A 26,055-nucleotide genomic window follows, 5' to 3' on the forward strand; every position below is an offset into this window, starting at 1 on the left:
GGGGAATTAACTTTAATAGGAAAGGAGAAAAAATAATGGAAACACATCTCATTATTTTATTGTCACATTTCTATTTATCTTTTGAGTGTTTCCCCTCTTTGCCAGCAGTTATGTTTGTCCATTTTTTCTTTCTGTAGGATAAAAGTAGAAACTCACTGAAATCTTTTTCATATGGTTATACTAAGGATTATATACTTCAGATTCATTTACTATCCTTTTTCAGTGTTCAAATAATAGATTAATGGAGAAAAAAACATTAAAATTGTTTCCTGTTTAAATAAATTTAACTCTAACCTGGATGAAAAATGTGTTTACTGCTTTCAGTCGACCAGATAAAAAGCAACGTATGGTAAATATTGAAAGCTCCAGGCATCGAAAACAAGAGCAGAAGCACCCTCAGCCACAACCTTATAAAAGGGAAGGTAAATGGCATAAATATGGTCGCACTAATGGAAGACACATGGCAAACCTTGAAATAGAATTGGGGCAGTTACCTTTTGATCCTAAATATTGACCATCACAACTAAGTTAAATTAGAAAACTGTAACAGAAACTTGGATGCTTTCTTTACTGTTTGGTGTTGAAACTAAGATGAAATTATCAAGATAACAATGTCTTTTTATCATTTCTAAGTATAGTTTGATGATTTTATATTATTACTCAGAAGTATCAAGCAAAAGCTTACTAACTTGCATTTTCCTGTAGTTTAGCTTTGCTGAATTTTTTTTTTTTGGCACTGGAAATGTTCAACTGTAGTTTTATTAAGGAAGCCAAGCATGCAACACATTTTGTGCATGAAATGAGACTTCCTTTCAGTGTATGAGCTTAAAGCAAGTTCAAATCATACATGACAAAGTGTAATTAACACTGATATTTGTGTTAAATTTCGAGTAGAGCTTGGAAAAAAAGTACATTGTGATGGAATTTCATCTTTAACATTTTATAACCTTACACTTGCTTCTTGTCTTTTTGTGGGTTCAAGAGCCCGTTGATTTGTGAAGAATTTGCTGCCTTCTTATGAACTTGCTGACTTGTTCTCTTGTGAAATTTCTTGCACATCTGAATACTGTGGAAGAAACAATAAAACTACACCATGAGGAAAACTAAAGGTCTTTATTTAAAATCTGGCATTGCATTAATATATGATTTTATATTGTGATTTTTCCCCCATACATTTCCTCAGTAGTGCTATTTGGTAAAGCAGTTCATAGTGGTTTTTGCTAGTTCCATGAGTTTTACCCAGTATTTAGAAGCATCTTTCAGCAACATCTGAATATTTCTGCTCAGCAATCTCTTTTTCTCTGAGAAAGATCTAAACATAGTTCAGAATTTCATCTTTGGTTGAGTTTCCCTTTTAACTTCCGTTCATAGACGTATACGTGACTTCCCGTTCGACTCTCCGGAAAGTGAGTGTGGAAGAAAACAGCAGTTCTCTCATAGTTGTTTGAAATTAGGAAAGGACTTATTTCCTAGAAGTAAATAAATGTTTTTAAGCAAATAAAAGCCACCTTTTGTTGAGTACTTTTCATTAAGTTAAGAATGACCTATTTGTTCTTCTGCAGCTTTTTTCTTAATAAAATTTCACAATAAAATAACTCATGGTAAGTTACACATATTCCTTGATAGTTCTATAGAACTAGGGCTGATTTTGACCAGGGAAAAGACCAGTTAATAAAATATGTGTTGAAAGGGACCATTAAAAAAAGTGATATTGTTATCTGAGTGTTTGCTAAACCTGAGGTAAAATAAAAATACCAAGTTATACCTTTTTTGATATTCCCTTACCTCCTCCAAGACGCTGAAGATGATCAAGTGAGTAGGCAGTGGTGAATCATTTTGAAACTCCATATACAACCACTTTAAGGGATTTAGATAAAACATATCTGCTTCAACTAGATAATCAGTTTTTCCAGTCAGGTCTGGGGGACACTGGAGAAATCTCATTGGAAGCGGGTAGTGGACATGGCTATAAAAAGAAAGTTATCATTATAGTTACAAGAAATTAAAAAAAATTGTGACAGTTTTCAAATTATACTTAAGATACATCATGTTCACATAAAATGTGAAATCTGAATCTAAACTGGGTTTCACTTAAGGTGAAGAGGCACATCTTTAATGCAGTTTTCTCAAAAAAACGGAGACTAAGATTCTTATACAGTGTAGGTAGCATAACCTCAAGTCCAAAGTAAAGAGTGAAACTCCATGTGAAGGTGGGAAGTCAGTCCGCAGCTTGTGGGAGTGTTTCAGGCATAGGGGCTTTGGGACCAGGTATGTTACTTGTTAATAAGAGAGTAATATCTGGCAAAGTAGAAAATGGTCATGAACCTGAAAGGATAAAGGATTCTTCGTTCTTTTCCTCTTTCTGCTCTGAATTCTTAAGGGACAAGTTTTTCCTATTTCTTCTGTTGTTCTTAAATATTTATATAAGTATGATTTAGTAAAAAGAACAACATGGGTTCACGGATCAAAATCCAAATAAGTAATGGTTTTACTGAGGCATTGGGAGATTAGAGTGTATGTAGAAAAGGTGGATTAAGCAGTTACTTGGGACATGCAAAAAGCCATGTTTACAACTTTGCCTCAGAAAAATTAAATAAAAATTTGATAGAGGTTTATTTTTTTTCTATGAAATGTGTACAAAGTAAATTTACACAGGATCTTAATACTTCATGACTTTCACAATTTTGAAGATGAAGGTCTTGCTTCAAGGGGAAAGCAGAAACAACTGAGAAAAGGCTGACAGCCTTATATTTCAGAGGTAGGTGTCATACTTGTGTGTGTGTGTGTGTGCACGCACGCTCCATTGTGCATTGTTGGAAACCTAAGATTGAGAACTAGCTGAACTATGCAAAGCCTAAGATATCAGTCACTACAACCATGTATCGGAAAGCATCATAGTACCTCTAGGATTCCTGTTCTCTGAAGTTACCACTACTGAGAATATAGGGAGAGTGAATATCCCTCTCTCAGCTCTGGTCTTTTTTACATAGAATGGGATCTTCAAGTTAAAGGGGTGTTTGAGGTCTTGCATCCATCTAACTGGCTTTTGCTGGACAATCCCAGTTTTCCAAATAGCCTATTAATGATTGGCATTAATGATTCAGTTAAGCAGAGTATTCCAAAAGTGTTCAATTACTGTAAAATGATACCAACTTTGATACTGACTGAATGTGCACATGGAAAATTAACTTCAGATTAACTCTAGATACGTAAAGAATTTTCTAAAGGAAAGCTGTTTTCTTTGTCCTTTTATCCTTATTAGGCAATTGGTGTATATAGCTCCCTGAAATACAAGCTTAGTGTCCATGATGTATTTTCAAAAGCCCTGCATAATTAAGGCACTTTCACTGTTATTTCCCAGACACACTTAATCCAAGCATTAGAATATCATCTAATTGAATTCCCTAACTTTTACAGGCAAGACAGCTGATATCTAAAGAAAGTAAAAACACTGGTTTAAGACCAGGACAACAGTCCCCATCAGTAAATATGGACTTGAATCCGTGTTCTGAGATCATTTACAAATTATGTAAATATAAGATGTATCACAAAGATTTATATTAAGATCAATGATACCTGAATTTTTTTTTTTTTTTACTAAGAGTACCTTTTAAAGGTAGTATAAAATACTGTATAGTTATTTGATCAGAGTATTTAAATGTAAGTTGTTTTGAATATTAAAGTATATTTAAAAGTGGTATATGATTTTCATTGACATAAACAGGAGTTTCAAATGCCTTATAATCATTTGACCAATTAATTTAAATTCAGGAATTCGAAAGGAGTTTTAAAGTAGTTTTTATAGTCATAGCATTTAGTGAACAACTTTTATTACCTGTAATAAGGGGTAGAATGACAAGGCATCATCATAAGTACTGAAGCTGAAGATACATTTGTATTGTTGTAAGAGAGTTCTTGAATATTAGTCATGACATCAAGAGTACCTCGTTGATGAACTAAACCAGTATAGAGGGCAAGGAGCATATTTGATAAAAACAGAAAACTCAGAGCTGGTTTCTTCCACGTTTTCAAGTTGTTTAGCGAGTATCCTATATAAAGATAGACACATTGAATGGTAACACTGGTGATTTTTTTTCTTATAGCTAAGTGAATATTAATTGCAAATATATTTATAGTCTTTAATGGAAGTGTAGTACAAGCTGAAATGCTGTCATGGAAAAACATGAAATAAGCATTGGGTCATGTTTGTAATTTCCTTGACTATTCACTGTCATTGTTCAGTATCATCTGGGTCTTGACCTTTTTCTAGAAAAAGGAATTGACCAACAGGGAGTCCAGGTTTGAATTCTAGCTTTGGCATTAGTTTCCCCATCCGCAACAGTACCTTTTTCAAATATCAGGGAAAAATGTATGTACAGCGCCAGTCCTGTTACATAATTGATCAGTATATAGAACTTGCTTTTATTCCATTTACTTATTGCTTTAATCTCCCAAGCACTAGTGACAGATTGTGTACCTACAAGTCTGAGTAATTCTGGAGGAAATGTAACTATGTATTATTCTTAGAAAAATAGACCACTAGGCTCCTAGGAGATTTTCAGTGGTCAGTTTGTGAGTGTTGGCATGGATCTCTTTCTGGAAGTAGATTTGTGTTTATTTGTTTTTTTCTTTCACTATTGTGTTGGGCAGTTTGGAGATGCTGAACAATTAAGAGGATATAAGTGATGCCTCTGAGCATGGTAATGGGAGGGAGGGGATGCGAACCAGTTCTGTAACACTGGTTATCTGACTTTTGAAACAGCACAAGTGTGGTTTTGCTAAAAAGATTAGCATATGGATGGCCTAATCAGAGACAAGCAGGTCTGCAACGGCCACTGTAGTAAAAACAGATGAAGCAGAAACCCAACCCAGAACTGGAAACAGCTCAAATGACACAAGTTCAGTCTAAGAATTTCAGCGTTATTAGACTAGTGACACCTTTATTTTACAGGTAAGGAAATAGGTACAAAGTTACACAGTTCACTAAGGATCAAAGCCAACATTCTGATCTAGAATTAAGGTGTTTTGGCTAGGATTGGGGAAAGTTCAAATTAGGCAAGACAAGTTACTGTAGATTGAAAAAAACAGCTGTAGTTATTTCTCTTCCTGTGTCCTGTCCCCCCACTAGCCTGAAGTCTGTCATGTCTTAATCTAGCTTGGCTTTGTGACTTGGTTTGACTAAAAGAATGGTAGAAGTGGCAGTGTGCTGGTTCCATGCTTGGGCCTCCCTTGGATCCCTGCTTACACCCAGCTTGTTCAGCACCAGATAGCCTGCTAGAGAATGATAGCCCACAAAAGAGCTGAGGTACCCTGACCAATAGCCAGCTGAATCCCAAGTATGTGACAGCCCAGCCTAGTTTAGCATAGCTGCCTACCCCTTCCACAGCTGATTATATTTGCATAAGTGAGCTCATTGGAGAACTACCCACCTGAGCTGTCAATTTGTAAATAATTGTAAGCTACTAAGTGTTGAGGTGACTTGTTAAACTGCTATCGCCAATAGAATTGTCATGTTTATATAAAATCAGGTCACATAAGAATAGAGTAAAAACAGATTTGAGGTACAATATAACTCAAGATTTCAAGTGGCTAGAAAAGAAAATTGGGCCAGAAAACAGTGCCATTTAAAACATCTGGAACTCCAAAGAGATTGTTGTCTGACGTCACTCCTGAACATCCAGACTGGTCTAGGTGAACTCACTACTTAACTGGTCTTGTTGTTGGAACTTGGCATAACCGTTCTTATTCTTAGTGGAAGTACAAGTCTCCAAGGAATCAGAATTTTTGGTTCACTCAGGAACCGTAGGTACACATGTCTGAGGGAGAAGCTCACATCCTGTGAGAAGATCAGGGGTTTCTCTAGGTCTCTGTCCTTGAAGGATCTTTCTGAATGGACATGAGATGGAAGAAAGGCAGATTCTTTCTACAACCCACACGAGCAATTTATCTCAGTGTTTGGGACTGGAAACAGGTTACCAAGACCCTCCCACTTAAAGATTCACTGTCTTGGAAAGGGAATGAGGATTTAGATAACTCAGTCTTTAAAACAGTCTGTAAAGACACAGAGCAGAGAAATAGAAAGGTGTCAAAAAACATAAAAATGGAATGTAACCAAGTTCCTAAATTAACGGAACTAAACAAAATGTGCACAGAAATATTTGTTCTCCAGTAGTATCTGGCAGTGTTCACCTGGGTGAAAAGTAAACAATTATAGCTAACTCAAGTGGTTGTTGAAAAAACTAAATCTGAATAGTAATTTATGAACAGAATTGTTCTGTTAAATGGTCCCACTATTCTAAAGACTTGTCAAATAGCTCTTAGACGCTTATATTTTTGTGTCTGCATCTGTAGATGAAGTAAGACTATATAAAGATACTATATGACACTAACTTTCATTTCAGTACTTTAGATATTTCAAATATATAGATAATATGTGTTTGTGTCTAAACAGAGTACATACAGCTGAGATGTGGGAGATGGTATTTATACTTGACCAAAGAAGGCTGCTTAATTCAATGAATTTGGAGGGTTTTTGTTTGTTTTTTAAATAAAAAGTTTGATACCATTAATGCCCTCATTTTTCTGAGCCTCCAGGTCCAGTTTGATTGTCATTTCTTCCGTCCATAGCCCAGTGATTTTTCTTTTTTTAGTGATTAATATTTGAAGCAAGCCAACAAATCATTCTGAATTAAATTTTAAGTTAATAAAGTTTCAATTCATAAATTTTCCAAACCAACATAAAAATTCATATTTTCCAGAGCTTAGTAATATAAAACTTTAGAAGTCACATGTAAAAAACTTACTGCAAAGACCTAGTGGAGATACATAGAAAGGTGGCAAATGAAACCAGAGTTTGTGAATCATGTTAAAAACTGCATATGCGTTAGGACTGAGTCTTGAAGGGATAAATGTATATAAAGCATTAAAAACTAGTTTCAACATTAATTTTCCATTTGTGGAATGTAGAACTTGTAGTTTAACCATAAATTTAAATTAGCTACTCTGAAATAGACATATTACTTTTTAGTGAAAGATTTCTAACAGCCAGAAACACCACCATCAAAAGGTGCTATAGATGCTGGATCCTTATATTTTTATCTCACTTTACAGGACACAGGAAAAAGGACATTTAGGGAAGAAAAAGGATATTTTGGCTGCAGAAAGGGAAAGCTGCAGTAATCAATTTGTAATTAAGGAGCAATCCTAACTTAGCCTAGTAGAAAGTAATACTTTAGAGTTTAATAAACATTGATTGTCCTTGGTTTCTTTATTTTTTTTCTCTATTTTACAAAAATACTTACCACAGAACACCATACAAAATGGTAAAACTGGATAGATAAACCTGAATTCTTTGTGGCTCAACATGCTATAATAAAAAAGATATTCAAAGAAAATATTATTTTCTCATATTAAATGATGGTTTAAGAAATTAGTGTATATAAAATGAATATAATTAACATGATCTGTTTTTGTAATTATGAGACTGAATTTCATGCTTCAGGAATCAGTCTATTTTTTAGTTATATGGTGATGATGATGTGTTAAAAGTAATGCCAACAGTTGATGTCAATGTGAAATTCTAAAGTACAACTGCATTCTAAAACAAGGGATTTCTGTTACCAACCCAAGTAATATTACTCAAATTTAAAATAGAAATGCATACATTTTTGTTTAGAAATACAGTACTTAAAATTGTGGTTTCTGTTTTTTAGAAGCAAATAAAATTTTCAACCTCTTAAAATTAAATATAATATTACTAAGCAAACTATCAGAAGGGCTTCCCTGGTGGCTCAGACTGTAAAGAATCTGCCTGCAATGTAGGAGACTCGGGTTTGAACCCTGGGTTGGGAAGATCTGGAGAAAGTATTCAGTTGGTCTGAGCATCAGCATTTGTTTGTTGTTATTTAAATGCTAAGTCGTGTCCGACTCTTTCCAACCCTATGAATTGTAACCCACCAGGCTCCTCTGTCCATGGGATTTCCCAGGCAAGAACACTGGAGTGGGTTGCCATTTCTTTCTCCAAGGGATCTTCCCGACCCAGGGATTGACCCACGTCTCTTTGTGTTACAGGTGGATTCTTCACCACTGAGCCACCAGGGAAGCCCCAAGTACCAGCATACTCACTGCATTTTCAATCTGCTAAATAATCCCCACTAACAAATCATAAGTATTAATGAACCTGCAAGAGATAAATAGTTTACCTTTCAAAGAATTTATTTAATTTCTTGGTAACATTTAAAAAATGAACTATTTGAACAAATAAAATCTTACCTATAAACTAGCAGTGTCCATAGCACAGTTACCAAAAATATCCTGTACCTCTTTGGGGCTAGAAAGCAGCCATGAATAAAGAAGGGTAAGTGAGTACCCAGGACAGCTGGAAATCCTTGACTGAAGTACCAGTGCCATGGATGAGAACCATAAAATGATCCCAAATCCTGCAGCACATTGAATTTCAAAAAATTGTATTGAACCAGAGTCCACTGGGATAGTTGAAGGAAAAAGAAATAGAAATGTGTTAATGCCAAGTATGGATTTTTGGCCCTGGGGAATTTGGCATAATCATGAAATTAAATCAGAATGAAGTGTGAACACTAGGTAGTTTACCTTGCTAATTTTGAATATGCAATACTTTTTTATACAGTTACGATTTATAATAGTATACTGAATACAGTTCCCTGTGCTATAAAATATAATCTTGTTTATCCATTATCCATATAATAATTTGCATCTACTAATCGTAAACTCCCAATCCAACCCTCCCTCCACCCCCTTCCCCTTGGCAACCACAGTCTGTTCTCATATCCCTGAGTCTGTTTCTGTTTCACAGATAGGTTCATCTGTGTCCTGTTTTATAGATTCCACATATAAATGATATGGTATTTGTCTTTCTCTGACTGACTTCATTTAGTATGATCGTCTCCAGTTGCATCCATGTTGCTGCACATGGCATTATTTCAGCAGTCTTTTTTATGGCTGAGTAGTATTCCATTGTATGTTTATCCATATATCTGTCAGTGGATATTTACATTGTTTCCATGTTTTGGCTATTGTGAATAATGCTGCTATGAACATAATGGTGCCAGGATCTTTTTAGATTTAAGTTTTGTCTGATATGTGGAAAAAATCCCAGGAGTGGAATTGCTGGATCACATGGTAATTCTGTTTTTCATTTTCTGAGGAACCTTCATACTGTTTTCCATAGTGGCTGTACCATAAGCTTACATTCCCACCAAAGGTATAAGAGGGTTCCTTTTTCTCCATATTCTCTAAAGCATTTGTTAACTGTAGTTTTTAACGATGGCCATTCTGACCAGTGTGAGCTGGTACCTCATTGTAGTTTTGATTTGTGTTTTTCTAATAGTGACGATGAACATCTTCTCATGTACCTATTGGCCATTGTATTTCTTCTTTGGAGAAATGTCTGTTTAGGTTTTCTGCCCATTTTTCGGTTGGGTTGTTGTTTTTTCTGTTGTTGAGTTATATGAACTGTTGGCATATTCTGGAAATTAAGCCCTTGTTGGTTATATCATTTGCAAACATTTTCTCTGGTTCTTTAAGGTGTCTTTTTGTTTCTTTTTTATGTTTTCTTTTGCTGTGCAAAATCTATAAGTTTGATTAGGTTCCATTTGCTTATATTTTTGGGGATATTTTTCTTTTTAAAAAATTTTAATTATTTTAATTGGAGGCTAATTACAGTATTGTAGTGGTTTTTGCCATACATTGACATGAATCAGCTGTGGGTGTACATGTGTTCCCCATCCCCATTTGTTTATATTTGTTTTTATTTCTGTTGCCTTGGGATACTGACCTAAGAAAACATTTGCATGATTTATATCAAAGAATATTTTGCTTATGATCTCTTCTAGGGAGTTTAATGGTGTCATGTCTTATGTTTAAGCCGCCATTTTGAGTTTATTTTTGCGTATGGTGAGACAGTGTATTCTAACTTCATCAATTTACAGGTAATTGTCCAACTTTCCTATTACCAGTTGCTTAAGAGCCTGTCTTTTTTCCATTGTATATTATTACTTCCTTTTTCAAAGATTAATTGACTGTAGGTGTGTGGGTTTATTTCTGGGCTCTCTATTCAGTTCCATTGATCCATATATCCATTTTTGTGCCCGTACCATGCTGCTTTGTTACTGTAACTTTGTAGTACTGTCTGAAGTCTGGGAGGGTTATGCCTCCTACTTTGTTCTTTTTCTGAAGGATTGCTTTAGCAATTCAGGGTCTCTTATGGTTCCATATAAAGTTTAGAATTGTTCTAGTTCTGTGAAAAATGTCATGAGTAATTTGATAGGTGCAGTCACATTAAATCTGTAGATTCTCTGGGTAGTATGGCCATCTTAACAATATAAATTCTTTCAATGCAAGTGCATGGGATATCTTTTCTATTTCTTTGAATCATCTTAAGTTTCCTTTATTAATATTTAATAGTTCTCAGTATATAAGCCTGTCACCTCCTTGGTCAGGTTTATTCCTAAGTATTTTATTTTGAGTGGTGTGATTTTGAAAGGTACTTTTTTTTTTTTTTTACATTCCCTTTCTGATATTCCATTGTTCGTGTAAAGAAATGCAAAGGATTCATGTATGTTAATTTTGTATGCTGCTACCTTGCTGATTTCATTTATCAGTTCTAGTAGTTTATGTGTGGAGTCTTCAGAGTTTTCTGAAGATGGTATCATGTTATCTGCTATAATGACAGTTTCGCCTCTTCCTTTCCAATTTGGATACCTTTTATTTCTTTTCTTATCTGACTGCTGTGGCTAGGACTTCCAGTACTATGTTGAATAGAAGAGGTGAGAGTGGGCATCGTTATCTTCTTCCAGACTTTAGTGGCAAGGCTTCCAGCTTTTCACCATTGAGTATTATATTGGTTATGGGTTTGTCATGCGTGTGTGCTCAGTTGCTCAAGTCATGTCTGACTCTGCAACCCCATGGGCTGTAGCCTGCCATGCTCCTTGACCCATGGGATTCTCCCCAGGCAGGAATACTGGAGTGAGTGGCCATTTCTTCCTCCAAGGGGATCTTCCCAACCCAGGTATTGAACCCACGCCTCTCGTGTCTCCTGCATTGGCAGTCATATTCTTTACCATTGAGCCACTTGGGAAGACCATGGGTTGGTCTTAAATAGCTTTTATTATGTTGAGATATGTTCCTTTTATACCTACTTTGGCAAGAGTTTTTTTTTTTTTTTAATCATGAATGTTGAGTTATGGCAATGCTTTTTCTGCATCTAGTGAGATGATCATGTGGCTTCTGTCTTCTGCTTATGTGTTGTATCACATTGATTTGCCTATGTTGAACCATCCTTGTGAACCTGGGATGAATCCCACTTGGTTGTGATATACAATCTTTCCTATGTGTTTTTGGATTTGGTTTGCTAATATTTTGAGAATTTTTGCATCAATATTCATCAAAAAGCATTGGCCTGTAATTTTCTTTTTTGGTGATATCTTTGTCTAGTTTTGCTTCATAGAATGTCTTTGGGAATGATCCTGATCAGTATAAGGTCTTCTTCACATGTCTGGTAGAATTTGCCTGTGAAGCCATCTGGTCCTGGACTTTTGTTTGTAGCAAGTTTTTAAAATTACAGATTCTATTTCTCCTCTAGTGATTGAAAGAGCACAATTCAAGAAGTGGTGAATCAATTTGTTCTTGATTCAGTTTTGGTGGACTGAATGTTTCTAGAAATTTGTCTGTTTCTTCTAGGTTGTCAGATTTGTTGGCATATAGTTGTTCATATTATTATGTTGCTTTGTATTTATGCAGTATCAGTTGTTAACATTTGCTTTTTCATTTCTTAATTTATTTGGGTCCTCTCTCTTTTCTTCTTGGTGAGCCTGGCCAGAGGTTTGTCAATCTTGTTTATTACCCTTTCAGAGAACCAGCTCTTGGTTTTACTGATTTTTTTCATCTCTTAATTTTCTCTCTAATCTTTATTATTTCCTTCCTTCTGCTGACTTCTGGTTCTGGTTTTCTTTTTCTAACTCTTCTAAGTGGTAAGTCTAGGTTGTTCATGTTAGATTTGTCTTGTTTTTGAGGAAAGCCTGTATCACTATGAACGTCTGTCTAAGAACTGCTTCTGCTGCATCCCATTGATTGTGTATGGTTCTCTTCTCATTGTCATTTATAATAACAGTGAAATCATTTATTAACTTTTTATATGTATTAATGTGTTCTTTGTAAGACACTAGGTTTTTGAGATTCAAGAGTATAATTGTTTATGCCCATTTTGACAGTATAGCATGTAGACATAAAGAATCAATGAAAATAATTTTTATATGTGTTTGGTACCCATGTTAAAAATTTTACTGTAGTACCACCTTATGGCATCACATATTACCTATTAAGATAAAGCTCTGAAAACACTGCACTTTGAATTACAGCATAAAGTAGGTAATAACAATAGCAGCTAACATTAAGTGCTCACATTTGCCATGCAATGTTGTAAGCAGTTTACATGTATTATCTCATTTAATCCTCCAACCTTAAGAGACAAGTACCACAATTATTTCCAGATAAGGAAACTGGTAAGAATAACTGGTCCAACATCTTACATCTTAATACACTAGGCTTCAGACAGTAGCATCTGATTCCAGAACCTATAAGTGACTTAAAAAAACAGGGAACTAAAAAACCACCAGAGGCTATGACCAATTAGATTAAACCTATATTACCAATATTAAATCTATTACCAATAAGATTAAACCAGATGCTTAAAGAATATTCTGGTTAATATGAATTCTGAATAATTGAGGTTAACTAAAGTCATTTAAAAGTTAACCTCTATTGTTACAAACCTGACAACAGTACTTTAAATGGACTCTTAGAACTTCAAATAATACACAATTCTGTTATATGGAAAAGTACAGCAAAGTGAACCAAAGGCATATGCTACCAGCTTTTTCCTAATATATCCCATATCATTAAAAAAATGGTTTGCCTATGTTTCCAGATACTCATGGATTAAAAAAGTAAAGCTGAGTTTTTAGTGTAATAAATGACTATATTACAGTAACTTAAAAAAAAGTTATTTTTACTTACTTGACCAAAAAAAATACGATCAATTATCAGAGACAAACTCAAAGTGACAAATCTGAAAAACAAAATAGAATGGTGACTAACATTTTAAACCTACTGAAAATCCAGCAATGGCATATGACTTAGTGGCATATAGCATCAAAAGCCACTTTAAAAATGCTTCAAAAGTTTCCCCAGCTGAATATGGATTTACACGTTTTGAAAGACATTTCATTGAGAAAAGCTGTATTTAAACTTTTTAAAAGTAATAAATTCTGTATTACCTATTGCTGCATAATGAATTACCGCCAAATGTTTTGGCAACGTAAAACTGTGAACATTTATTATCACTGCATCTGTGGGTCAAGAATCTAGGCACAGCTTAGCTGGGTATCTATGACTCAAGATCTCATAACTTGTTAGGATATTGACTGGGTCTGTAGTTTCAGCTGAAGGCTCTCATGATTTTTCCCTCCAACATGCATTGTCACCTCTCAAGTTTCTCAAACATAAATTAATCATAGTTTTCAGCTGTCTCCCTGAACTGGAATGTATAATTCATGAAGGAATGGACTTTGTTTGTTAAACTGCTGTATCTCTAGCATGTGGAACAGCACCTAGAACACATTAGGATTAAATATTTGCTGAGTGAATGCTTTACAATCAAAACTCTTAATAAATTTGAGAAATGACAGTAGTGGCAACTTAGCCACCATGCGATTTTGTCCTTTTATAATAGCTACCAAAAATAGCCTGTACAAAGTAAATACTAATATATTAAAAAGATCACTGTTTTAAGAGTCAAAGTACATTCATTCCTTCAATGAATAATTATTTTGTATATTCCACTAGGTACCTGGTATAATTCTGATTCTAGGAGCTCAAAATATAGTCAGAGAACGTGGGTTTCAATCCCATTTTCATCACAGCAACCCAGTGACACTGGCTAATTTAATTTCATTAAGCCCTCCATTTTCTGTGTCACCAAGTAAAAACACATCTACATTGCCTAGATCCGAGAATTGTGAAAATCAGGTAATATGTGAATATATATTATATGTTTATTATAAAACCCCATACAAATGTGAAGGAATCAAGTATCCTTAAAATATATTTGAAAAATATTTAAGAAATAAAGCATAGGAAAGTTCTAATTTAGAAAAACTCCCAGGATCCTCATTTAAGCAACTTAAAATACTCAGAATCACAACTAAAAATATAAAATTGGAAATACTATGTTTCCTTAGTCTGATCATTCTCAGTGATATTAGAAGATACACCTGACTAAAAAGACGTAAGATCTTGTTCATAATCTTTATTAAAATTAATATGATGGATTGTAGCTATACTTACCCTACAGGTAAAAACTGATGTAGAATAAGATCAAGCTTTCTCTGTTCTTGCCAGAAATGTCTGAACAGCAAAGGTATCCATGGAATAATAGCTGTGGGACGGATTATGAAGGCAAGTGCCACCAGGGATGAGTACTTCACACTATACACAAGGAAAAGGTATTGACAACGTGGAAATGAGTTCAGAGGTTATCTATTTACTCCATGGTATTACCTTTTTTTTAAATTAGAGCATTTTCTTTTTGGTATAAATAGCTATCTGAACATGGGGAAGTTACCTAAACTTTCTGGTTAATTTTTCTCATCCATAAAAAAGAGGTAATACGTAAGGTCTTTTCCAGCTTTACTTAATATTCTAGTATTTCCCAGTAAGAAGTTATTCTAATCTTAATGTTAGTTTTATTTACTGAGAGGTATATCAACTTTTAACCATAAAATTCTGTCAAATCCTTTTCTGGTGGAAGTGTCTCCTACCAAGATAAAAGACAGTCACACATTTTCTAAGGGGGGAAAAAAGCTCTTAAAGAAAAACACTGGGATTATTTAGGTAATGATGGGCTTCTGGGCACATATGGTTTTGTTCAGAAAGCAGGCTTGTAGTTTTGCCCATCTGAAAGATACATATATCTATATATACATATATAGATATACACCTGATTTTAAAAAAGCTTGCTGTAAAAACCTATATGATCATGGATAGAAATGTGGGTTAACAACTATTAGGACCTCTCTCAATAAATAGTTGAAGGAGAGCACCTAATAATCATCAAGACAACAGACAGTGGCAAAATAAAACAACTTTATAGTGCTACGATATACCTATTAACTAATAAGTAACTATAAAGAAATTTCCAATGTTGGTGAAGATGTAAGAATAGGGATTTCAAGTTCAAATTCTTATGGAGACCAGGTAAGTAATAAAAATTTGCATGGGACCTCCAATAGCGTCATGAAGGGATCTTGGCCCAGAATGTTGCCAGGCCTTACATTTTTTCAAGAGAAACTAGAAATCAAGATTTTAGGTAAGATCTCCCAATTTAAAAATTTTGCCAAGTAGTTAACATAAAGAACAAAACAAACACTGAGCACGTGAATTAGAACACCCCTGGCTTAGTCTGAACTTGTAGTCAGCCTAATTGCATTGAGTCCTACCTAACCTCACTCCAAATTTTCCAACTTGGATTTCTTACTCCTTTCTGAATATTTCTACATAACTTACTGGAATTTAAAATCAAAGTATACGAAATAAGCCCCACAACTTTCTCACAAACCTGTTTAGTGTCTAGTATTAAACAGTATCACTCATTTTCTCAGTCTTAAAATTTGGAGTCACTTTAAATCCCAACTTTTCATCCCACACATCAGCTTTCCTTCCCATTGCCATGATTTTACATCAAGTCCTCTCACTTGTCTAAAATCTTCTCATAGTTGTGTCACTTGTTTGGAATCTTTTCATAGTCATTATTTCTAATTTTGCAGAAATATTTCTTAATATCATTGTCACCATCAATACTTACTCAACTGTGTAATAGGCCACACTGTCTATAGATTCTCATTTAATTCTTGAGTGGCTCTATTCTCGAAATCAATGTTTAGACATCCTCATCTATAGGTAACATAAGTGAATGGCTATTCTAGCAGTCAAGAGTCTTAATGCAGAAATGATCTTATTTGGTTTGATCCTCAACAACCTTGTATATAAGGAAGAATGGATACTAGCTTCTTAACTAGATTCCCAGATTTTCTAGCTTTCTCCCTTTTAGTATATCCTCAGTACTGCTACTAGGAGAGAATTATTCCTAAATCAGGTTTAATTGTGTCATGCTTCCCAAAGCTACCCTGCTACTTATAAAATCTGAATTTTGTAAGTGCCATGCTAGCCTCATTCCTCTCTCCTCCCACACATCCTACCACACATTAGCTCCTCCAGACAAGCTGCCCAGAATACAGTGAAACCCTATTCTGATGTTCCCTTTTCTTAGTATTTTATACCAATTTATATAAACCCAAACCACGTCCATGTATTTTCTATTTGCCATCCAGGATCTACTCTATTCTTCACCTGCCCAGGGTGTAGGGAGGGTGACCTATTGGACTGTTATCAGTGGGCTGTCTTGCTCTTTGGCTTCTCATTAGCGTTGGTTAACTGGAAGGCAGAAGAGTCAGTGTATGTTATTCACCCTGCTCTTTCCTTGCTATGAATAAAGGCTGGCTGTACCTCTCGGAGAAGGCGATGGCACCCTACTCCAGTACTCTTGCCTAGAAAATCCCATGGACAGAGGAGCCTGGTAGGCTGCAGTCCATGGGGCTGCGAAGAGTTGGACACGACTGAGCAACTTCCTTTTCACTTTCATGCATTGGAGAAGGAAATGGCAACCCACTCCAGTGTTCTTGCCTGGAGAATCCCAGGGACAGGGGAGCCTGGTGGGCTGCTGACTATGGGGTCACACACAGTAGGACACGACTGAAGTGACTTAGCAGCAGCAGCAGTACCCCTCTCTTGTTGGGGTCCTCTCTAAAAGAGTTCTAGGGATTTCAGTAACAGTTTCGTCTCCTTACTCCCTGAGGCCAAAGGATAACAGAAACTTACGTGTGACTAGCCCTCGGGTACTATGGTATCCCCTTATTAGCTTTTCTAAACATTGTTTATACCTTTGTAAACAGTCCTTTTATTGAACTCTCTTTGGTTATCTAGTTTGAGTATCTCTCTTTACTGCTGTAATAAATACATCAACTGTGAATTTGTGGTTCTGATAGCCTTCATGAATATTGGGGGAGTCCACTGGGTATTGCAATATATTGATAATTTAAGATTTTTCAAAACCATGCTTTAGAGTTTTGTACATAATTGTAACAGTACTGTAACTCACCTGTTCATAGACTTTGAGCCTTCCAAAGGATAGTAGAAAAGAGCAATTATAGTGAGAACAGTTTCCATGGTGTTTGTAAGAGTTCTGGTACAGCAATACCACGTGAACCAAGAGCATAACTGGCAAAAAAACTAAGAACAATTATAAGCAAATATATATGGAGTGGGAAATGGAAACGCTTAGTATTATCTTCTAAGGAAAATAGGAAGCAAGTCTAATGTTAAAAATGGGCATGGCCAAACGTTTTTAAGAAGTTATATCAAATACATGTCTATGATAATCAGATCTATATTTGTTAGAGTTAGGTACATTTTTGTGGCATTTCTTTTGATTTAAATCTCACTTCACACTAATAAAAGATATAAAAAAATACAGATTCCTTGACGGCAGAGTTTAAAGAAGACAAATTCATAGCTAGAGTTTTATAATCAATATTACTCAAATTGTCTTATATTACTGACAAGTATTTTCTTGATATTTTTATTGACCTTGGTTTGGAATGTCCTATTTCCTGATGGGAAATTGAAGACAACACACACACACACACACACACACACACACACACACACACACACACAGACACACAAAGTGACTTATCAGGAAAAAGCATTAAATTTTAATTTGGAAATTGACTAAATTAATAAACTACTTTTTGGTAGAACATGCAAACAGAAGCATCATTAAGTCTGCAAAACAAATGCCTTTAAAAGAAACTTATTAGTTGCTTCAGGGATGTTAAAACATGTCATACCAGCTTCCTATCTCTTCCAATACAGACTTTAAAGCATTTTCCCAATTAACTTCTTGGGAAGTTAAAGGCTCTTCCTGAACTAGATGATCATAGTGCTGCCACTTTAGAGGAAGGATTTTAAAGGCATTATGTCTTTGCTGTTTTAGGTTCAGCCTTGGGCAGTGCATATAAGCACAAATTAAAGAGACTGACTTAATCCTGGGAGAACTCGATTGCTAAAGTAATCTGTCTTTAATGCAAATCAACACGCTATCTGCATAAATGTATTAATAAGTTAATGTTAATAAATTAACACTAAATTATATTTCAGAAATGCGTTGGTAAATTGGTTATCTGGAATTTGAAACATTTGCCAACAAATATAAAAAAGGTAATAAGATTTCTAAGTTGGCTTATATAAGCATCCTTAATTGATAACTCTTTTTAGGATAGTTTAACTGGGAAAATCCATTCAGGATTTGAATGGGAGATTGAGAATCTCCTCACTGTGAAGTAAATCAAATGACTAAAGACAATCTTCTGTACCTTCTCCATTATTCTAGCCAAAAGTGATAGAGTGCATCAGTGAGAAGAGAATTCTCAGGCCTGAGTTGCAGGTAGTTCGAGAAATAGTGAAAGGATTGTAAACAGCTGAGGTAATCCATGTGGTAGGCAATAGTTTATAACTGTTCCTACTGAATATTATGGCAAGTGAGACAAGGACTCAGCCCTGAGTCATGGTGCTTCCCAAGGCTGTGTCCTAGGCTTCGGCCTCCCTAGGGTTGGAGGATACCAGTGGTTTCTGCCACGTAGGGCTCATTCAGAGGGAGACAGCATGTCCACTTGCATCTTACTGTTCTGAATTATGGAAGCGCCTTTGTAAAGTTGTACAAGTTATCTTCTGAAACTGCCTTGGGAAGTCAGTCATGTCAACTGCCCTGTTCATGTGCTTCATGCTCACAGGAATGAAGGAAATAGATTTTCTAACGTGTTTTAGACTTACCACCCATCGTGCTACTTGCTGATTTTCTAGTTGCTTCATTAATGAGTAAAGCCTCAAGTCTGCTATAGCAGACAGAAATGCTTGGGCAAGTCTAGGAATCCAAATCTTCATTAGTTAAAAAAAAAAGATATTAAAAACATCTGGTTAGTTCACACTTTAAAACCATAAGAAATCAACAAGCTTATCCAACATTGATTGAAAGCCATTCTTAGTTTTTAAAAAAGATGCATTGTTCTATTCTGCAAAAATACCTGTTTTTCTACAAAAAACTACATTAATTTTCATGGAAATACCAAAAGGTAGTTTTATCTTTCCCATGCTCTCTGTAATATATGTATTACAATACTACTAATTTTAAGTAGCCAACAGCCCATTTCATTGTGTGAAGGCTCTATTTTAGAAGCACATTTAGTTGTTTTCATTAGCATAACAGTAGGTAATTTTTAATGAAATATTTACAATACTGTGGGCTAAGTATCATACTAAGTACTTCATGTATATCAGCTCATTCAGTCCTTCTATCAATCCTATGAGACAGGATTATAAATGAGAAAACAGGGACAGAGAGGTTAAGTGATTTCCAAAAAACTGCAGAGCTAGTTAGTGTGGAGGTCAGGATTCAAACCCAAGTCTGCCTGATTCCAAAGCTCTTAGCTACTAAATTACATTGCTTTGCTATCCTGCAATATCAATAATGTGAGTTACTTTTTTTTGGGTAATCTATTATTATAGAAATATGGTTTTCAGATGATATTAAAGAATAAAAAAAATGTATTATAACAATTACAGTTAATGATTCTATATTATACATTAATATCTTTGAGTTTTAAAATGTGTCACAGTTATTGTTAAACTAAACACTTGCTGGTAGATCACAACTAATTTTAGTTTGTTCAGAAGATGTGTTTCTAAAAATTTACATGTACATCTGTATTTTATTGCATCAAACTTCACTAATTTTATGTTATAATTAGAGCTGCTTTACTTTCCATTGTCAGCAGTTTCTAACACTTCAGCTTTATGTCCTTTATCAGTACTCTGTAAATGTATGTTTAAATCATAATGGTACATTGTACTCCATAATTCCACTTAAACTGTGCCCGTAAAATACAGTAAAAGACACCTCTGTACTAGTTTGCCCTGAAAAATAATCAGCCTCCTCCTCACTTCCCAGGTCTGCAAATACTACACGTGGAAAGTAAATTTCGCTACAAACTTGATATGAGCTGAGTGTTGAGGTAGCCACTAAAATACTAAAAGAATTCTTGTGCACTGAAAGAAGTATAGTTATTTATGAACTTAATGAGCCACTGTATTCTGAGCTACTTGCCCTAGCTTTCAATACTGTGTTCAGTTTCAAGACCCACATTTTAAGATTAGACATTAATAAATTACAAGGTGATTATGAGGTTTTAAGACTGGAGATGTTTATCTGGATAAATAGGACTTTTTGAAGTGTTATATAAAAGTTTTGAATTTAAAAGAAGGTAGATTTTAGCTGAACACAAAAATAAATGGAGTTGTAATGGAATGTGACAGGAGTGAGCCCTGAAGATTAGGCCTTTGTTGGCAGCTTACCATTCTATATTCCTATTCTTTAAGATCCTGACCCTTCCTTTCCTGAAACACCAGGAGCTGGATGTCTGTGTGCCATCTTCTGACTGTTCAAAACTGCCCCCCCCCCACCCCAAACAGGTCTCCCTTCTTATCCCTCTTCTCACAATATTCCAAGCCAGTGCTCTCCAGTATAAATACAATGTGAGCCACATACTGAATTTTAAATTTTATAGTAGTCAAAAAGTAAAAAATGTCAAAACAGGTAAAATGAACGTCAATACTTTTATTTAACTCATATCTAAAATATTTCAACATTTAATCAATGTAAAAAAGAAATATTTTACATCCTTCTCTTGCTCTAGTGCTTTGACATTTGGTATGGATTTTACACTAAGAGCACGTCTCAATTTGGACTAGCCACATTTCTAGCATTTCCAGTCTTGAGTAGCCACATGTGGCTGGTGGCTTCTGTACTGAACAGCAGAGCTCTAAGCCATCCTTAATTCTGTCCACGTACCTTATGAAGTTTAGAGAGAAGTTATCTGGAAAGAGCACTGGACTGTGAATAAGTAGACATAGGATCTGGTTTTAGCTTTTAATATGCAGTGACTTTGGTCTGTTTTCTTCATCACTTCTCTGATACCTTCTGGTTTCAAAATTATATAATCTATCTTAAAATAATCAAGATGAGAGTATGATGACTGACAGCATCATAATGGTTCTCTGTTCAAGTTCTATCTTGAAGACTCCTTCATTCATAATCTAACCTATTTTCTGGGATATTATATACATTTGCCTAGGCAAATATGAATATCCTGCATATCTAGAAGCTAGTGGGTAGTCGTGAGAGATGAAAAAACAATTCACAGTTCCTAACTTCTACATGTGTTAATGGGAGAAACAACTACTGCTCTCAATTTTCCTTCCCTGTGATATTCTCAAATGAAGCATCAATTTCACCAATATGGTCTTCGTTCTTCACTAATGGGTAATTAGGTAACATTGTAAAGGGGAGGGTACAATACAGCCTTAAAAAAAAAGAAAAACTAAACAAAACTCCACAACCTCGATGTCTTTCCAGGCTTCAAAAAACCTTTCAGGATTTGGGCTGCCTTAAGAATTCTGGGCCACTTCCCTAACAGAAAATGGGGAAGGGCCAAACTGTTGAGTCCAACTTGAATGAAAGCTTAAAGGATGTTGATAATGAGGTTAGAAATACTTTTGCACCATTAGTTCTTCTTCTGTATCTTTTCCTGGCAACTGACCCCAGAAATTCATTATCTAGGGATTACAAACCTGCTCACTCTTGATGGCTAATTACTACACAGCATAATAACTGTACATATCAATATATTTTTATCAAATTAATTTGCCTAATTTTTAATTTCAATACTCAATCCTGAGTAGGTTTATATGTATTTAGTTTTCATAGACTCACATAACATGGCCTTATGTTTACAAGTTAAAAAAATAAGATAGAACACTTTCTTAAGTGATTCTTTTATGAAGGAAATTTACTTTTAAAGTTCAAATAATATATAATATAGTCATTCTGAACATCTGTATATCTTAATAGAATTTCTCACAGCAGAACACTTTAATGCTCAATGTTTTTAGCACATATTGAACGCTTACATATCACCATGTGTCTTTGAACCCTGGCCTTCCCAGATACAGAGTTGAGCAACAGTAGTCTTTTAAAAACAAACTTCCATAAATAATAATCATTAACATTTGATACTAACTAATATACATTAACCTTAAAAAGATGAAATCTGTTAATGACTTTTGATTACTTTTATTTAAACTTACCAGCAAATGAACACTATCTTTCCCCAAAAGATGCAGAATCTTGTAAATGCTTGCAAAGATTAAGGGGTAAGTATAACCCCTCAATCTTTCTGTCCATTCCCAGGTCAAATAACCATAATTAGTAATATTAAGGACTAATGTTAAGTAGCGTTGAAATAGAACTTCTTTTCATTTCTACATATAAAACATTTTTCGGCAAAGAAGCTTAAATAAAAACATAGTATTTTATACAGGGTATTGGAAATAAAAATGTAGTTGGCTAAGTAAACAATTTCTTCAAGCAGAAATGTTTTTTACTTCATCTATATGCTCCACATTACTCAGCACTGTGGGAATATATGCCAAAGGCTTAGTACATTAACACCAAAGAAAGTACAGAAGAAATATTAGCCTAAAATAATGGCACACTTTAATAGGTTAAAATTACTTGGAGAAAATACGGAAAATTGATTGAAAACATGTCAGAGCTGACAGTTTCTGAGATGAACACACATTTCTAGTCCAAGAATAGAAAACTACAAAGGATATTTGAAAACCATATGATGTGCAACTTCAAGAGACTGCCAGTATTCATCTGGAACAAAACTTGTCTGGACTAAAAAGCAGTTACATATTCGTAATGCTATGATAAACAAGACCAAATAAATGTTTTCACCAAGAAGATCTGAAAAAAACAAACAGGTAATTGTAGCACAAGAGTCAGGCAACTTCCACTTGGAGAACTAAAATCTGCTCTGGTTGGCCCTTTGCTCAGGCCTTGTTAAAGTACAGGGGTGAATTGCAGCCCCTCCACACAACTCAAAAGCAGACCTGGGTGGAAGGTTAGACAAAGCGCCATAGCCTCATCAGTGGGGGATTACCACTCTTTTCATTTAACAAATCAAAATTTAAGATACATTTTAAAAAAGAGATTGGGTTAACTAAAGCCTTAAGCTAATATATGTGTATGTAATGAAAGAAACCAGCTAACAAATTACTAACCTAGGAAGCAACATTTTGCATATGTGCATATACTGGCATATAAAATGGTCCTTTGTACACTTTTAAATAGTCCTTATTGATGCTTTTGTATGCTAGGCACTGAATTCATTCCTTTACAAGCACTATGTCATTTAGTCCTCATTGCTATGGGGAAGGTATCATTAGCCCTATTTTATATGAGAAAACTGAGGCTCAGAGTTAAACTGCCTTCTCCTAAGTCAGAAAGGTTGTAAATAAACAGGATTCAAAACCAGGTCTGTATGTTGACTCGAGTCCCGCTCTTAATCACAAATGGACATCTTATACACTAAATATTTTTTAAATGTGAATTTAGTTGCCAACATTTAAAAATCAGATTTTATGTTAACATCTCTATTGTAGCGTATCAAAACTCCTTAAGATCTGGCAACATAGAGCTCAACTGGGAAACAACTGGCTGGTACTGAAATATAGGGTCTTTTGACTTTTTACTTGTATTTAGCCTTGCCTCTTCTGTCTCCTGACGACTTGAGTTTGCAGCCTGCCTCTGATCCACTGTGAGTCTTTTACTATCATTCTGGGTTCCTGTACTTTCATTCCTTATTCTACAGGAATATTTCCTTTTTTTCAATTGGAGGGTTATTAAAATATTGTGATGGTTTTGCCATGCATCAACATGAACTGGCCACAGGTATACATGTGTCCCCTCCCTCCCTAACCCCCACCCCCACCCCATCCCTCCAGGTTGTTACAGAGTGCTGCCTTTGAGGGCCCCGTGTCAGACTTCCACTGGCTATTTTACATAGGTAATATATATGTTTCAATGCTATTCTCAAATCATCCCACCGTCTCCTTCTCTGGGTCCAAAAAGTCTGTTCTTTATGTCTCTGTCTATGCTTCCCTGCACACTGGTACCATCCTTCTAGATTCCATTGATCGGCTGTCAACATATACATGCACTAATATATGATATTTGTCTTTCACACTTCACTCTGACAGGTTCTATGTTCATACACCTCATTAGAACCGACTCACACATTCCTTTTTATAGCTGAGTAATATTCCATTGTGTATGTGTACTATTTTCTGATGGACAACTAGGTTGCTTCCATGTAATAGCTATTGTAAATAGTGCAGCAATGAACATTGGGGTACTTTTTCAATTCAAGACAATGTGTATTTTTCAATTCTAGTTTCCTCAGAGTATATGCCCAGTAGTGGGATTTCTGGGTTGTATGGTAGTTTTTTCCCTAGTTTTTTAAGGAGTCTCCATACTGTTCTCCATAGTGGTGGCATCAGTTTGCATTCCCACCAACAGTGTAAGAAGGTCCCCTTTTCTTCCCACCCTCTCCAGCATTTATTGTTTGTAAACTTTTTGATGATGCCCATTCTGACTGGTGTGAGATGATACCTCATTGTGGTTTTGATTTGCATTTCTCTAATGAGCAGTGTTCTGCATCTTTTCAAGTGTTTCTTAGCCATCTGTATGTCTTCTTTGGAGAAATGTCTGTTCACGTCTTCTGCCCACTTTTTGATTGGGTTGTTTGTTTTTCTGGTATTGAGCTGCATGGGCTACTTACATATTTTGAAGATTCTTTGTCAGTTTCATTTGTTATTTTCTCCCATTCTAAGTGTTGTCTTTTCACCTTGCCTATAGTTTTCTTAGTAGTGCAAAAGCTTTTACGTTTAATTAGGGCCCTGGTTTAGTTTTATTTCCGTTACACTAGAAGGTGGGTCATAGAGGGTCCTGCGGTGATTTAGGTCAAAAAATGCAGGAACACATTTTAAATGTTCTCAACTGGTGCATTCAACACCACATAGTGCCCCTTCTGAACTTTAATCTTTCAGAAACAAACCTCCCTACTGGACTGTATCTGCTGTCCGAAAACCTTGTTCTCTCCTTTTCTCCTCTTTACTTTGTGGCCTCAGGCAGAAGAAACTACTCAGAACTGGCCCTTAAATAACAGCCTTTGGCACATACAAGGCACGCAATATATAATGAATGAATGAGGAATCTATCTACATACCCCCTCCGACAGATCAGAATCCCACTTGCTGGGGTGATGTTTCTCCTGTCAGGGTGACAACGAGACCAAAGAGAAGGTGGAGGGGCCAGCAGGAAAAAGCAATGTGGCGGGGGTCAGACCTGGTTCCACTCCAGGAATCAGCCCTCCGTAGATACGAAACTTTGGGAACACTGGGTCAGGGTGGCCATTCCCTCGCTGACTTGGGATGGCCACATCATGCTTATTCACTTCACATGGCTGCGGAAAGCTGGCACAAAACAATGCAGAATACAGTGCCCTGCAAGAGATGGGGATCCAGAATCCCATCTCCAAGGCAAGGCGATTTCTTGGCACCCCCACCCCCAACTCCCGACCCCCAGTAGATGGAGCCCTCGCTCAGGGTCGCCGATTTCCCGCCGCCGCCACCCAGCTCGGCGTCCACACCCCCTCACTCACCCCCGCAGCGCCCGGTGCTCTTCTGCGGGCTGAGATACAAGGTGGACTTTCTCGTTCGCAGCTTCGTCTTCTCATGACAGCGGTTCTGGAGACCGCGGAAAAAGAGGCCGCCGCCTCCGCCGTCGTCTCGCTCCATTCTGCATCAGCTTTGAGGTCCACTGGGTACTGCCAGCAGCCAAAGTCCCCAGCAATGGATGGCTGAAGTGGCGCGCGTTGCTCTTCCGCCCACTAAGTTTGGCCTTTGTAAGCTGCCGTGCCGGGAGGCGCGAAGATCGCCGGGAAA

At 35.9% G+C, this 26,055-nt stretch overlaps 2 protein-coding genes across 18 annotated transcripts in view; one reads left to right on the top strand and one right to left on the bottom strand.

Moving 5' to 3' along the window:
- Positions 1-17,119, top strand: part of CCPG1 (cell cycle progression 1) — a 56,485-nt gene extending 39,366 nt beyond the window's left edge. For 4 of the 15 annotated variants that reach the window (XM_042252434.2, XM_060417896.1, XM_060417898.1 and 1 more), the window contains 2 exons: positions 325-422; positions 983-1,503. In XM_042252434.2, coding sequence (XP_042108368.1) covers positions 325-422; positions 983-999 — 115 coding nt within the window. In that variant the 3' untranslated portion in view covers positions 1,000-1,503. Of the gene's footprint in view, positions 1,504-8,070 lie in introns of those variants that run through there. The other 11 variants (XR_009601215.1, XR_009601216.1, XR_009601217.1 and 8 more) reach the window with 3 other exon arrangements.
- Positions 1,095-26,008, bottom strand: PIGB (phosphatidylinositol glycan anchor biosynthesis class B). Of its 3 annotated transcripts, XM_042252436.2 has the most exons (13): positions 25,773-25,977; positions 25,338-25,382; positions 22,879-23,014; positions 22,351-22,468; positions 18,982-19,086; positions 17,249-17,379; positions 14,380-14,520; positions 13,051-13,102; positions 8,272-8,483; positions 7,302-7,366; positions 3,836-4,049; positions 1,786-1,966; positions 1,095-1,469 (listed from the first exon to the last, which is right to left on the bottom strand). In XM_042252436.2, exons 3-13 carry the CDS (start codon positions 22,887-22,889, stop codon positions 1,332-1,334), a joined length of 1,368 nt encoding a protein of 455 aa, XP_042108370.1. In that variant the 5' UTR covers positions 22,890-23,014; positions 25,338-25,382; positions 25,773-25,977; the 3' UTR covers positions 1,095-1,331. The 3 variants fall into 3 exon arrangements, with proteins under 3 accessions (XP_042108370.1, XP_027827612.2, XP_012036884.3); XM_027971811.2 differs by lacking the exon at positions 25,338-25,382 and having other exon boundaries at positions 25,773-26,008; XM_012181494.4 differs by lacking the exons at positions 22,351-22,468; positions 22,879-23,014; positions 25,338-25,382 and having other exon boundaries at positions 25,773-26,008.
- Positions 26,009-26,055: the final 47 nt, after the last annotated feature.

This window comes from Ovis aries, chromosome 7, assembly GCF_016772045.2.
Source record: "Ovis aries strain OAR_USU_Benz2616 breed Rambouillet chromosome 7, ARS-UI_Ramb_v3.0, whole genome shotgun sequence".
NCBI classification, from domain to species: domain Eukaryota; kingdom Metazoa; phylum Chordata; class Mammalia; order Artiodactyla; family Bovidae; genus Ovis; species Ovis aries.

Bases quoted from the DNA above. Each gene is read 5' to 3' on its own strand.
- PIGB (XM_027971811.2), bottom strand. From the start codon at position 25,908: ATGGAGCGAGACGACGGCGGAGGCGGCGGCCTCTTTTTCCGCGGTCTC. The intron at 13,103-14,379 runs GTAAGTATAGCT...TTTGTTTTTCAG, and splicing joins CATCAGTTTTTACCTGTAGG to ATTTGTCACTTTGAGTTTGT. The intron at 7,367-8,271 runs GTAAGATTTTAT...TTTTTATTATAG, and splicing joins TGGACACTGCTAGTTTATAG to CATGTTGAGCCACAAAGAAT.